Below are 14271 nucleotides of genomic sequence, written 5' to 3' on the forward strand. Positions count from 1 at the left end.
GGGCGATGCAACGTAAGCCTGTAACGATTACGAGCCGCTTCTCCACACACACACCGCTGCTCAGCCTGCCTCCGCCATTGTGAAAATGACGTAGACGTTCTTCTCCACTGCATTAGGCCAGCGTCACTGTGTTTACATATCAGGAAACCTGCGCCATCTAACGTCAGAAAGAAGTAGTGCGGAATACAATGACAGCAGTCGAGAGGCCATTGGACAAGGGGTGTCCAGAACGCCGGCACGGCCCCCCCGTTTGAAGACCACCTGCCCGTTTTTTTTTTTTTTTTTTTTTTAAATTAACTAACCTGCCGCATGTTCGATTTATAAGATGAAATCTGTCCCGCATAAACCGCGTGGGAGGGGGCAGTACTGTACAAACAATATGCTTTAATGGTAAATGTATCACAATGTTTGAAATACAAGTTATTGAAAATGAAAAACTTTTTATTGATAACATCAAAATGAATTAATGACATACATCGCAAGTGAATACTATTAAAATCATAATATTTTTTAAAATGGAGTTGAATGCTATGAGATATTTTTTCAAATGAAAAAAAAGTTATTTACCGATGTATACATTTTTAAAAATGTTCTTTTTCCACATAAAAGGTTTAATGCTACATAATAATAATAACAATAATTTAAAGTTATTGGCATCCAGTTCAAGGTGTACCCCGCCTCCTGCCCGATGACAGATGGGATAGGCTCCTCCACTCCTGCGGCCCTTATGAGGATAAGTGGCTCAGAAAATGGATGGATGGATGTTCATTTTAAATTATTAAAATTCGAGTGCCTGCCCAGAGTCAACAAGCATAGTCTCACCTGCCAGCCTCATTAGAATACGCAGTATGGAAAATAGATGGATGAAGTTAATTTTTCAAGCCATTTAAAATAGTTAAATGTGTGATGTTACAGGATACTGTGCTGTTTTTTGTGTGTTTTTTTTTATCTTTTCGACCTGCCACATATTTTTTTAAACATCACACTATTAAAACAAGTATTAAGAATTTTATATTGTTTTTAATGTATAAATATATGCAAACATATAGAAAAGTTGAAACTAAAAAGTCGTACTTTTTATGTTCTAAATAAACATAAATATTAATTGGAGACTCTAAATTGGCCCGAAATGTGATTGAGAGTGTGACTCTTGTCTGTTTCTATGTGCCCTGCGATTGCCTGGCAACCAATTGAGGGTGTACCCCGCCTCCTGCCTGATGATAGCTGGGATAGGCTCCAGCACTCCCATGATTCTTGTGAGGATAAACGGCTTGGAAAATGGCTAGATAAACACAAATTTGGATGTTACAAGATATAATTCATGGTATTTTAAAAGTAAAAAATTTCAATGAAAATTTGCCGCACAAGTATTTTTATTTAAAATTGTAAAATGGTTTGTTTTAAAAGATCACGTGCTGTATATCAAACAAAGTATAAGAACTTCATTGTACAAGATATTACACTGTATTTCTTATTCTTTTTAAAAATGAATGTGTCATAAAATGTCAGACTTTTATTCCAAATTGTAAAATACTTCAACGTTTCGAGATATTGCATAGTGTTCTATTTTAAAAAGAAATACATACATTGGATTGCTTGGTATATATTTGCCTACAGTGTATTGGATTGATTTCAGCATGTTTACTAAACACATTATGACGTCGCCTCCTCTTCCTTCCAATATTCTATGTGGCCCAAAGTAGAACGTTTGGCCATGACCCTACATTGGACCTTATTTCTGTATTGAACAATAAGACGACAATGACGAAGGCCTCTATCTGCTGGGTAAATATTTCAAGACTTCTTTCATCAACATTTTGGCAGATATGGTAAAATAGTCTGCAATTGGCTGGCGACCAGTTCAGGGTGCACCCCGCCTCCTGCCCTTGACAGCTGGGATAGGCTCCAGCACTCACGGGAGGATAAGCGGGTAAGAAAATGGATGGATGGATGGATGGATGAATGGTAAAATAGTAACACATTGTATGTGTACTTGTGAAAATAAAAGTACAAGTACTGATTTAACGCCTTCAGTTAAGTACAAAGAATAAAGCACTTATAATGGACTGAATATGTACTTGTCCACCAAAATGATGGACGTGGGTTTTTTTTTTTTTTTTTTTTTTTGACTGAAAAAGCCAGTTTGGAGCAACACAGAAAAGAAATCATCTAACGAACGAACTATATACCACAGCGAGACTCTTGTGGGGAAGACGATCAAGATACACGTGTGACGTCACAACGAATTATCGTAACGTATCTTTATCTAGACGCGAGTCATGACTGTCGTCAAGACCAATCAAGTTTAGATCGAAGTGGCTATCTTCCCTTTGCACCGCCTCCCTGACATGCCGTCATTTGTTATTTATTTACTTATTTACCACACACAGTAGCCAGACAAAAAAAAATGGAAACGGAGGAACCTGAGCGAGTGGTGAGTTTATTATCAAATATACATAAGTAACGCCCAGAAATCTGAATAAGAAGTGCGAAGTATTGGTACTGTATCTGACGACATTCTCTTAAATTACTGCAAAGTGAATGTTTATCTTTGTGAATAAGCAGTATCCAACATCTCACAATAAAATTTTGGAACGACGATGGCGGAAAGTACAACAACAGCGACTTCATTTACCACTGTATGTTTTCAACACGTCTCTTTGCAGTCCTAGCTTTCGGGATCCTAGCATGTACCACACTGAATCCTTTTTTTTTTTTTTTTTTTTTTTTTTTGCAGGCCGATTGGCTTCCTGCAAAGTGGCAGCTCCATGGCTGTGTCCCAAGCAGTGAAATCTTACAAACAGAGCAAAGAGAGAGGGAGAGTTGTGCGTACCCCATCACCAGAACCTCACTTCCCTCCAACTGTAAGATATACTCCAGGTTCCTCATATTTTTTTTATTCACCGATGTTCATGAGAATGTGACAAATCATTCATGAAAATGTGCTGCTGCAGCAATATAATGTGATATGTTTGAACATTTGTGTAACAGATGCAAAGTGAGGATCGGAAACAAAGGGTGAGTTTACTTTTTTGAAAGTGGATTTGAGATGTGTTATGAGTGTAATGAGGTCATTTGAAATATTGAGCCGCCAACAGTATTTTCTTGCGGGCACTTTTTGCAGATGAACTACATATTCTTGAAGCAGTGTGTAGAGAGCCGCCCAGTCATTCCAATTCCGGAGGAGTGGTTGAACTCCATTGACTCCCAAATACCCCCTCAACTTAAAGACAGTCCTCAGAAAAACAAACTCTTACATGAGCTCCTCACAGAAGTCAGTGACAACTTCCACGATGTCATCATCAAACACACAGGTACTGTATTGACAGTTGTCAATCTGTATGTATGTGTGTGTGTGTGTGTGTGTGTGTGTGTGTGTGTGTGTGTGTGTGTGTGTATGCACGCCGCACACCTTCCCTTGACTGTTAACTAGGCTTTACGCGATCAGGATTTTTGGGGCCCATCAGCGAGTTTTAAAAAAATGATAACTGATCACTGATCTAGTCACAAGATGGAGCAATGTGTCTATTTAAATTACTTGTTCATTGATTGTATGTACTTGGCGGCACAGTGGCGCAGCTGTAAAGCGTTTGCCTCACAATTCTGAGGACATGGGTTCAGTCCCTGTCCACCTGTGTGGAGTTTGCATGTTCTCTCTGTGCCAGCGTGGGTTTTCTCTGGGCACTGCTTCACATCCCAAAAAACATGCAACATTAATTGGACATTCTAAATTGCCCCTGGGTGTGATTGGGAGTGCAACCCTCGTGAGGATAAGCGGCAAAGAAAATGGATGGATGGAAGTAAATACGTGTGTATACTATACTGACAGTTAAAAAAACATTGGCTGTCAGATATTTACAGTACTACGTCAAAAGATGTGACCAGGTTAAAAATAAACTACATTTTGGATTCAAATATACAGTACAAGATGGGAACACAGAGTAAATCTCTTTTGCAGCACCAATGAATGGCATCATTGATCAGATCGGCGATATCTGACGTTAAAACCGATCAGCATAAAATGCTAATTATCATCCGAAACTGATCAAGATGATCAGATCAGTGGAATGTCTATATTGTTAGGCAACCATACATTTCATAACACTGCATGTTTTCGTTTAAGTGAAGACATTCCTAAAGGATCCAGAATATGAAGAACCTCCGCCAGAAAAGCAGCCGTCTCTTCCACTTGAGTAAGTGTTTATGGCCTCTGATTTGTCTTTAATGAATATACAGTAGCAAATGGTTTGTTCGTCACCTTTTGTAAAATGCTCATCTTTTATAGTATTCTTGAGTATTCCCAATCACGACGTGAGAGCTTTGTCACAAACCGTAAATTTATGAGGGCAAATTTGCACATTGTACATCCCATAATGCAAACCATCTTGGAAATTGGCAACACTACATTTTCTTCTATGGCATTGGTGGATCTTACAGGATACAGGTAAGTAAACGGATGAAAAGTGAAGGCCATCAAATAAGCAAGTACCCGTGCTGTTGTCAGGAAGGAGCAAAGTTGTGTCGTTATTGTTTAGGGCTATGGGACCTGTTGACAGCAAGGAGTTGCATAAAGAGCTGGCTGTAGAATGTGAGACAGCAGAGGAACAAATCATGAATACCTGGTTCCCTAAAGTCATCAATTTACTAACAACTCCAAAAACACTGGGCTCAGTTAAAGAAGACGTGCTGAATGCCTTCTTTGACTGCGCATGCACCCTCATCTCCAATCAGGTGAACTTCTGCCACCATATATAATCCAACAGTATTTGAGTTTTTAGGGCTGGTTATTCTTTGGTTTCAGTTTTCCATGCATTGGTTTATTATTTACGTCAATGATGCAGTTTGTTTGTTTTTTTCCTTTCTGGTAAAACTCCATTTTGTTTGCCTTTTCTCCATTCCCAGCTGAAAAACCTGCTTCAGAGGAGTGTGGAAGAGTTTGTCTACCCGTTTCATCCAAACAACTACCACTTCTTACCCATCTTTCATATGACTTTAACATTTAATGATGAGAAAATGGGAATATATCCCACCTTAGAGGAACTTGAAGAAGATGTTTTTGAAATTCTTAATATCATTACAAACACACTGCAGGTAAGTTCACGTATTCCAACAGATCTTTGTGTGACAAGTCCCCCACCCCGATCTCCATGTTGAAGTGTACTTCCATACGACATTGATATCTTTTGTATTGATCCACAGAAAGTACAGACAGTTCAATCCTGGCTAGCACAATCCTCTTCTGGGTATGTGGATGCCAAGGCTCCTGATCACACGCTTGCTTGGGCTCGTTTCACTGTAACGGCAACTGTGCGCAAGAATCTGGAAGAACCTGACCGATATTTTCAGAATTATGGTAATGGAGGCATAGCCTCAAATCATTTAGTCATCCACCTAAAGTGTTCAGCATGCTTTTCTAACATAAAGTTATTTTGTAGTTGACAACTATGACTGGTTAGTCAATGGAACTGCCCAGAATCGAGTTGAGACCTTTGTCAATGAAACCCATTCATTTGCTGAATATATCAAGGTAAGAATGCATAACTTCAGAAATGTACTGGGCCACTTTTTCCTTATGACTCTAAGTGGGTCATCTCACTGTGCTTTCCAGCAAGTGGAGGAGTTTCGTGATTTGTCAAGGAACCTTGGCAATCTCCCAACCAAAGTTCACTTTCCAATGGTTCAGCTGTATTGTGAGGACCTGAACCAGGGACTGTCTCAAAAAGCAAAATCAATGGCCAAAATACTCATCAGCAACATGAAAGCCAAACACACTGACCAAAATTTACAGTGAGTCTGATTTTGACGGAAGTGTTAAGTGTTCCGTTGTGGTGGATGGAGCTCCTTGACCGCAAAGAATTATTTTGCTTCTTTTGAAAGGATAATCTCAGATTTTGAAACCATCCGAGAGACTGCTTTGAATGTGCCAGAAACTACAGATGAAATGGCAAAGATGATTGAATACATTGAAGCAACTAAGACAAAGGGTATTGCACTCTTACACGAAAGAATAAAGGTACCATTTACAGACATACTTATTTGATGCATCTTTTGCATACGTGGAACTGTTTTTGCAATCATAAAAGCACCATGATGTATTCCTTTAGATGTAATGTTTTCACTCTTGTGATGTGACAGAAAGCCTACAGCAGACTAAGCTACCTTCTCGATGTCCACATATTTGAACCTGAAGATCTTGAGCTGAATTCAACTGTCTTTATGTGGCCACTGAAAATCCTAGAGGTGTTTGAACTCAGTGATGAGGTAATAATGCTCCTGTCTGATCCAGCATGTCTATTGTGTTTTTTTTTTTGTTTGTTTGTTTTTTTAAGGACGGTCATGGAATGCATATGTGGTTTCAGGTTTTCCAGGAGGCAAAGAGGAAAGGGGAGAAGGAGATGCTCGCTAAAAGAGAAAGGGTTACCGTTCATCTAGCCAAGTTGGAACGAAGGGTTGACGAGTTTCCTCACTGCTCTGAGCTTGATATGATGCAGCAGGTACACTGAATCATTTGTGTTCCCAGAGAAACTCTGGAACAGTTATACATATATACACACACACCAATTTCTCGTCAACACTAGAACAAACAGAATTGGCAGCAAATCTTGTTTTGAAAGACTGTGGAGCATCCTTGTAACAGTGTTGGAATAATCCTGCCTATGGTTTGAAAAAAAAAAAAACAATGACATCAAGTTAGTTGGTATTTTTTGCACTCCTATTTTTTTTAACTTATAAACCATTTGTTTTTCTTTCTATTTTGCACAGTACATGGCAGATATAAAAACGGTCCAGACCCTTCTCCAAGAAGCTGAGGAGGCAATTGAGGACATCCATAAAGATGAAACCTTTCATGAATGGGACCAATCATTTTACCCAGAAGTGGAGGTCATCAGACAGAATATTGAGCCGTACCACAAGTTGTTTTCATTTATACTTAGGTGGCAACGCGCAGAAAGCAGGTTTGATTTCAGTTTTATATTTTTAGGGCCATATTCACCCATGTGTTTAAGTCTGAGAAGGTGCTCAGTTGCATGCTTTTCGGACTCCGTATACTCTCCCGTCAACTCAAATCTGTCATTTATACACATACGTGAAGGCTGTGCAGTCTGGGTGAAGCAATCCTGAAATGAGATGCGAACTCAGTAAAATTTAGTCATGCCTGCATTTTCCCGAGGACCGAAGCACCTCTCGTCTTACAATAGCTTCTTACGTCAGAAACTGTAGCAAGGCCTTGGACGTGAAACATCAAAATTCCCGTTTTGATTCAGCCCCAGCGATCACAAACGCCCACCAATGGCTGACCCTTCCTGATGGCCACACACCTGGCCCATGACGCTCAGCTATGCTTCAGCAATCGGCATGTCGTCCGTGTTCTCTCACTGGCAACAATTAACTTAAGGTTAATGTCACATTTCAAGTATAATATATCTTAAAAATGTATTCTTATTGGCGGCACAGAGCCTCAACTGGTTAAATCGTTGGCCTCACAGTTCTGAGAGCAGGGGTTAAAATCCTGTCACTGTCTGTGTACAATTTGCATGTTCTTTCCATGCCTGTATGAGTTTTCTCCAGGCACTCCAATTTCCTCCCACATCCCAAAAAAACATGCATTAATTGAAGACTTTTAATTGCCCTTGGGTGTGATTGTGAGTGGGACTGTTATCTCTCCTATGTGCCCTGCAATTGGCTGGCAACTGGTTTAGGGTGTACCCCGCCTCCTGCCCGATGACAACTGGGATAGGCTCCAGCACTCCCACGACCCTTGTGAGGATACGCGACTTAGAAAATGGATGGATAGATGGAAGGATAGATGGGTGGATGTATTTTTATGGGATGTGCAGAAAAACTTTAAGCTCCATGAATTAATGCCAGCCTCAGTCTTCAATGAGTCACTTCTCTTTTGCCATTGTGCACTTACGTATGGTGGGTGGACCAGGTCATGATAAAAGAATGTGCATACCTTGATGGGGTGCAAGCCAGGTGCTTAAAAAACACCAGCAGTAGAATATGGCCCTATGTGATTGAATTACAACGTTCCCAGTTGTGCCTTCTAATATGTTCTCTGTGAACAGCTGGATGGATGGTTCTTTCCTGGAACTAGATGGTGAAGGAATGGAAGTGAAAGTGGATGAGTTCTACAGGGAGATCTTCAAGACACTGAAGTATTTTCAGCAGAAAAAGAGCAAGAGTGAACAGGCTACTAAGAAGATAACTTCAACAACCAGAAGACGGCGTGGAGAAGAAGAAGCCAAAGCAGAGAGTCCTACAATTGTCTTATGCTCTACTGTACTAGAGCAGGTCAAAGAGTTCAAGGTATCCAATGTTAATTCCGAATGTGTTGCTGTGAGAAAGTTTCCATCGTCATTTTTGGTAACTCTTAATTCATTTTTTTTCTTTTTTTTAATAGGAACATACTCCTTTATTGACTGTCCTGTGTAATCCGGGCATCAGAGATCGCCACTGGCAGCAGATGTCAGAAATCGTTGGGTATGACCTCACTCCCGACGCTGGTACAACACTACGCAAAGTTCTTAAACAAAACTTAGCTCCTTACCTGGAAGAATTTGAATCAATCAGTGCTGCTGCTAGTAAAGTAAGTATAACTGCTCTTTTATATTCCCAAGGAAAGTGTACGTTAACTAAAATATATCCTTTTGTTTTCATGTTATAGGAGTTTTCCATGGAGAAAGCTATGAAAAACATGGTTACTGTTTGGGATGGGGTTTCTCTCCAGCATCAACCATACAGAGACACTGGTGTGTCTATCCTGACTGCTTTAGATGAAATTCAGGCAATGTTAGATGACCAGATTGTTAAAACTCAGACGATGAGGAACTCACCATTCATAAAGCCCCTTGAAAATGAGATAAGAGTGAGTTTAAGCTTTGCATTAGTATCATGACTACATGAACAGTGATTTATTTGGCTAACAGCATTATTATGAATGGCCCTATTGTGTGATTAGGTTTGGGAGGAGCGTCTTCTTCGTATCCAGGAAACCATCGATGAGTGGCTGAAGGTGCAGGCTCAATGGCTCTACCTTGAGCCCATATTCTGCTCTGCCGACATTATGCAGCAAATTCCAGAAGAAGGACGACTCTTCCAAATCGTTGACAAAAACTGGAAGGAGGTCATGCGGCACTGTGTTAAGGACTCAAAGGTAATTTTCCACATGCGAGAACACTATCCTGTAAATGGCTTGTGTTCTATTGATGAAAACAGGTAGTAAATTTTCTGCCTTGCTCTTCTACCAGATTTTGGAGGCAACCTCAATGCCTGGCCTACTCGAGAAACTACAGGAGTCCAACTGCCACCTGGACACCATCATGAAGGGATTAAATGACTATCTGGAGAAAAAGCGTCTCTTTTTTCCACGGTGAACGAAATATTGTTCTATAAATAATCGTCCAGTTTTTTCAAATCCCACTGCCAAATGCTGATAATGAATTACGTTGCTGCTTTTCATCTAGGTTCTTCTTTTTGTCCAATGATGAAATGCTGGAAATTCTTTCTGAGACCAAAGACCCACTTCGTGTACAGCCCCATCTGAGGAAGTGCTTTGAGGGTATTGCCAAGCTAGATTTCCTACCAAATCTTGATATCCAGGTCGGCATTCACACAATGCACTTGCTTCATGGCAACTGTACACTTGGTTGACTGATTTTTCTTCGGTGTGGACTTTTTTTTTTTTTAACCCAGGCTATGTACAGCAGTGAAGGGGAGCGTGTTGCTCTAATCCAACTTATATCAACAGCTGAAGCCCAAGGAGCAGTGGAGAAGTGGCTAGTACAAGTAGAAGATTTGATGATTCGCAGTGTTAGAGATGTAGTTGATCGCTCCAGAACGGTGAGCTGCAGGATCTAAAGTGAAATAGATCAACTGTCAGATTAAACATCAGTAAACCTAGAAATGAGGTCATAGGCAGGGAGAGGAGTGTTCAGTTTTCATCTGAATGTAATTTTCTTACCTTCACAATCTGTAAAGGTGTTAATTGTGGACTAGAGTGTATTGATAACTTTAAGATTCAGATTCAGAACATCCAATGTCAATTTTGAGATATAATTTGCCAGGTGGCTGCATTATCCCATCAATGATAGAGATCATGCTCCAAATGTGAGAGAAATCTTGAGCGTTTTGCTTCTCTACTGTATATATGTAATCTTGAAACCTTTGACGTTAGATGGGAGTGAAGTGCTGATGTATTTATTTATTTATAGACACTGCAGATATCAGCAATCAAGCAAAATGGTTGTTTTGACAGGCCTATGCTGAAACCCCACGGAACCAATGGGTGAAGGAGTGGCCTGGGCAGGTGGTGATATGTACCTCACAAATGTTCTGGACCTTGGAGGTGCATGAAGCCATCAGGGGAGGGGCTGTTGTAAGAATCAGTTATTCTTTAAAGCATAGTGACGAGAGTGAATGAAGATCACTGAACGGTTTGCTGAACATAATGTTTGTAAAGAGCAGTGTTTCTTACAACTCCCTTTAAATAGCCTTTGAAACCTTGTATGATGTCTTGCATTGGCAGGTGTTAATGGCAATAAAAATGATAACTTTCTTTTTGATGGCCTCTCCAGGGTGTGAAAAACTACTACCAGCAACTCCAGAAACAGCTGGCAGACATTGTAGGGCTGGTGAGAGGGAAACTACCCAAGCAAACACGGATTACTTTAGGAGCACTGGTGACAATTGATGTCCATGCCAGAGATGTTGTGATGGAACTCATTGAGCATGGTAGCTCAATATAAAAAAAAGACTAAATTCACTATGCTTTTGCTCTGACTCCGACTATGTTTACATGCATTTTTTTTTACAGGTGTAGTAAATGAAAATGATTTTCGATGGCTAGCCCAACTTCGTTACTACTGGAGCACCAACAATGTTCGGGTTCGCATTATAAACTGTGATGTTAAGTATGCGTATGAGTATCTGGGGAACTCTTTTCGTCTGGTCATCACCCCACTGACTGACAGATGCTACAGAACTCTGGTATGCATAGGACAAAGATTAGACACCTGTATCTGTTTTGTTTTTTTTCAAGAAATGTTTCTATTTCAAAATGAAATCACTTCCATGCCTTCACAGATTGGGGCATTTTATCTTCATTTGGGAGGGGCACCTGAAGGTCCCGCTGGAACTGGAAAGACGGAAACCACTAAGGATCTGGCCAAAGCTTTAGCTGTACAGTGTGTGGTCTTCAACTGTTCCGATGGACTGGATTATCTTGCTATGGGCAAAGTAATATCAGACCACCCGCTCCTCAAAATGTTATATCAGATAATTTGTTTCCAATAGATTTTGTTGTGTTCTGTTACATTTTCTCAGTTTTTCAAAGGTTTGGCATCATCTGGAGCATGGGCTTGCTTCGACGAATTCAACCGCATCGAGCTTGAGGTCTTGTCTGTAGTGGCCCAGCAAGTCCTCTGCATCCAGAGGGCAATTGAGATGAACTTGGAGTACTTTGACTTTGAAGGAACCATGCTTAAACTCAACCCCAACTGTTTTGTGTCCATCACGATGAATCCTGGATATGCAGGACGCTCTGAACTCCCTGACAACCTGAAGGTCTTTAAGCATAATCATTGATAACACAAGGGAAATTTTACCACAGATTGTGTATTTGTACCTAGTATGTAACTATGAAATTAATCAACAGTTTTTCAAATCACAACTTGTTCACTTTGTTTTGATGTGGTGATGGCCTTTCTTGTTCCTCAGGTGTTGTTTCGAACAGTGACCATGATGGTCCCCAACTATGCACTGATAGCCGAGATCTCACTCTATTCATATGGATTCCTCAATGCCAAGCCTCTGTCAGTCAAGATTGCAATGACTTACAGGCTCTGTTCAGAGCAGCTCTCGTCCCAGTTCCATTACGATTACGGCATGAGGGCTGTCAAAGCTGTACTTGTGGCTGCAGGAAACCTCAAGCTCAAGTATCCTGATGAAAATGAGGACATACTGGTATTTGTACTGAGCTTCATGCATCCACTGGTTTTGGTCTAAATTTCTTTACACTGTTTTTTGATGGGTTTTTTTGTGTCAATATCAAGCTTCTGAGGTCTATCAAAGATGTTAACGAGCCCAAGTTTCTTTCACATGATATTCCACTGTTCAATGGAATAACTAGTGATTTGTTCCCTGGAATCTCTCTTCCTGAAGCTGATTATGAGGTAAGACTTGCCAATGTCATATTAAACTCTTGTCTGAAATCCCCACATGGATGCAGATTAATACCAGGTGGTGCAGTAGAAACGGTATATGCTGTACATCATGTGCAATCATGTTTTTGACAGTTATTTTTGGAAGCTGCTTTGGAGTGCTGTGAAAAACACAATGTACAGGCAACACAAATCTTCTTGGAGAAGATGATCCAGACATATGAGATGATGATAGTTCGGCATGGGTATGCTACTTTTAAAATTCCAGATTCATTTAGGATCTTTTATGTTTTATCTTTTGGGGTAGAAAGTATTGTATTTCCCACAACTTGTATCAACACAGTACAGTATCAAGGTAGTTTTTATTATTCAGGTTCATGCTGGTGGGAGAGTCATTTTCGGGGAAGACCAAAGTGCTCCACGTTCTTGCTGACACGCTGATTCTGATGAATGAAAAAGGGTACGGAGAGGAAGAAAAGGTCATCTTCAGGACATTGAACCCAAAAGCAATCACCATGGGACAGCTCTTTGGACAGTTTGACCTTGTTTCCCATGAGGTGGGACATTAAATCCACTTTTTAAAGCACAATTTTCCTCATAGAGCTGTTTTTGTCTGTGTCTGTTTTTTTTTTAAGTGGACAGATGGGATTGTGGCCAACACATTTCGCGAGTATGCATCGGCTGAGACACCAGAGCGTAAATGGGTGGTGTTTGATGGTCCTATAGATACATTGTGGATTGAAAGCATGAACACTGTGCTGGACGACAACAAAAAGGTCCATGATATATCTAAATCACATTTTAGTATTTGTCATTCGTTCCTAACATCATTGTTTTTATATTATCACACGACAGTTATGTCTGATGAGTGGAGAAATTATCCAGATGTCCAATCAGATGAGTCTGATTTTTGAAGCAATGGATCTGTCACAGGCCTCTGTAAGTTTGGAGTGACTGAATAGCTTGCAAATGTGTAATAAATAATGGTGCTACAGCTAAAACTATCCAATGGGAACTAGCTCTCAATACCAAATATGGAAAAACAACAGCAAATTCTGAAATAGCATTTCTCTTTGGCAGCCTGCCACAGTCAGTCGATGTGGTATGATATACATGGAACCTTCTCAACTGGGCTGGGAACCTTTAGTGATCTCCTGGATGAACACACTTCCTGATGTTCTGAAGAGTCCTGACCATAACAATTTGCTGCTAGAACTCTTTCACTGGTTGCTGCCACCTTCCTTCAGGATAGTGCGTAAACACTGCAGAGTATGTATCCCAAGAACCCGGAGTAATATAAATAATGGACCTTTCCGACTGGCGATCTTCCGCTCCGCCCCCCTTAGTGACAGTTGCCATCTCCCACAATCTTCCAAAATGCCGACTGAACAGAACAGGTTTGAACTGGATTCTCTATCGCGTATTCCCAGTAACATTGCAGTATGTTTTTTCCCAAATGCACCAGACTTGTCCAAGAGGGTTCTCCAGAGAGGTCTCAACTATTTCACCCTAGGATATGCACACAGAATTAAAATTTTGGACGGAGCAGGACACAATGTCAGAATTACAGCGAAACGTTGGCCTATTGATGCAAAAAAAACTTTGACGCCTCACAAGCTTCATATTGAAATCTAACAGGATAAAATAGTGGAATCGTACTGCGTGTGTAATTTAGGGTGAGTACTTTTTACTTGGAAAGATCACAAGTAATATCATTATAGTCTTTATAAGTGAGTGGGTGTATTCATTTGACTTGGCTCGTAATGGAACCCAGTGCTCTGTCTTAAAAGTCCGATTTGATACAAATAGGCAAATGGACATTTCTCTTGCATGACATCGCGCATTTACGTATCCCTAACTCGACTCTTCAGCATAAAACATTACACACTTCATTCAGCAGGTCAGTGATACACTAACAAAGTGAAAGTTGTTCCCCTGTAATGTATAAGACTGATAATAATTCAATCAAACTCAGAGAAGTTACTCCTCCCTCACTTACCTTAAAAAATACAGCCTTGTGTTTGTTGATATTGTCCACACTTAGTTGTACGTGCGCTCTTCCTTGAGCCTTAATCCATCGTAGACACTTCGTCAACTGTGTTTTAGGCTT

General features: G+C 40.4%; 1 protein-coding gene across 1 annotated transcript in view; it reads left to right on the forward strand.

The window, feature by feature from the left end:
- The first annotated feature begins 2274 nt into the window (after nt 1-2274).
- LOC133496092 (dynein axonemal heavy chain 12-like) overlaps nt 2275-14271 on the forward strand; it is a 31588-nt gene continuing 19591 nt past the window's right edge. Inside the window, exons 1-35 of the mRNA XM_061811323.1 lie at nt 2275-2434; nt 2566-2639; nt 2738-2864; nt 2992-3018; nt 3125-3314; nt 4124-4193; nt 4286-4444; nt 4536-4731; nt 4903-5091; nt 5200-5353; nt 5436-5527; nt 5609-5787; nt 5878-6013; nt 6136-6261; nt 6360-6494; nt 6763-6956; nt 8070-8310; nt 8405-8590; nt 8669-8869; nt 8963-9157; nt 9252-9373; nt 9468-9603; nt 9697-9843; nt 10259-10378; nt 10578-10734; nt 10817-10989; nt 11086-11238; nt 11326-11565; nt 11719-11964; nt 12054-12173; nt 12297-12406; nt 12535-12718; nt 12797-12937; nt 13017-13100; nt 13242-13430. Of these exons, the coding sequence (XP_061667307.1) occupies nt 2408-2434; nt 2566-2639; nt 2738-2864; nt 2992-3018; nt 3125-3314; nt 4124-4193; nt 4286-4444; nt 4536-4731; nt 4903-5091; nt 5200-5353; nt 5436-5527; nt 5609-5787; nt 5878-6013; nt 6136-6261; nt 6360-6494; nt 6763-6956; nt 8070-8310; nt 8405-8590; nt 8669-8869; nt 8963-9157; nt 9252-9373; nt 9468-9603; nt 9697-9843; nt 10259-10378; nt 10578-10734; nt 10817-10989; nt 11086-11238; nt 11326-11565; nt 11719-11964; nt 12054-12173; nt 12297-12406; nt 12535-12718; nt 12797-12937; nt 13017-13100; nt 13242-13430 (5220 nt within the window). The 5' untranslated portion in view covers nt 2275-2407. The remainder of the gene's footprint in view (nt 2435-2565; nt 2640-2737; nt 2865-2991; nt 3019-3124; nt 3315-4123; nt 4194-4285; nt 4445-4535; nt 4732-4902; nt 5092-5199; nt 5354-5435; nt 5528-5608; nt 5788-5877; nt 6014-6135; nt 6262-6359; nt 6495-6762; nt 6957-8069; nt 8311-8404; nt 8591-8668; nt 8870-8962; nt 9158-9251; nt 9374-9467; nt 9604-9696; nt 9844-10258; nt 10379-10577; nt 10735-10816; nt 10990-11085; nt 11239-11325; nt 11566-11718; nt 11965-12053; nt 12174-12296; nt 12407-12534; nt 12719-12796; nt 12938-13016; nt 13101-13241; nt 13431-14271) is intronic.

Source organism: Syngnathoides biaculeatus, chromosome 2 (genome assembly GCF_019802595.1).
Source record: "Syngnathoides biaculeatus isolate LvHL_M chromosome 2, ASM1980259v1, whole genome shotgun sequence".
NCBI classification, from domain to species: domain Eukaryota; kingdom Metazoa; phylum Chordata; class Actinopteri; order Syngnathiformes; family Syngnathidae; genus Syngnathoides; species Syngnathoides biaculeatus.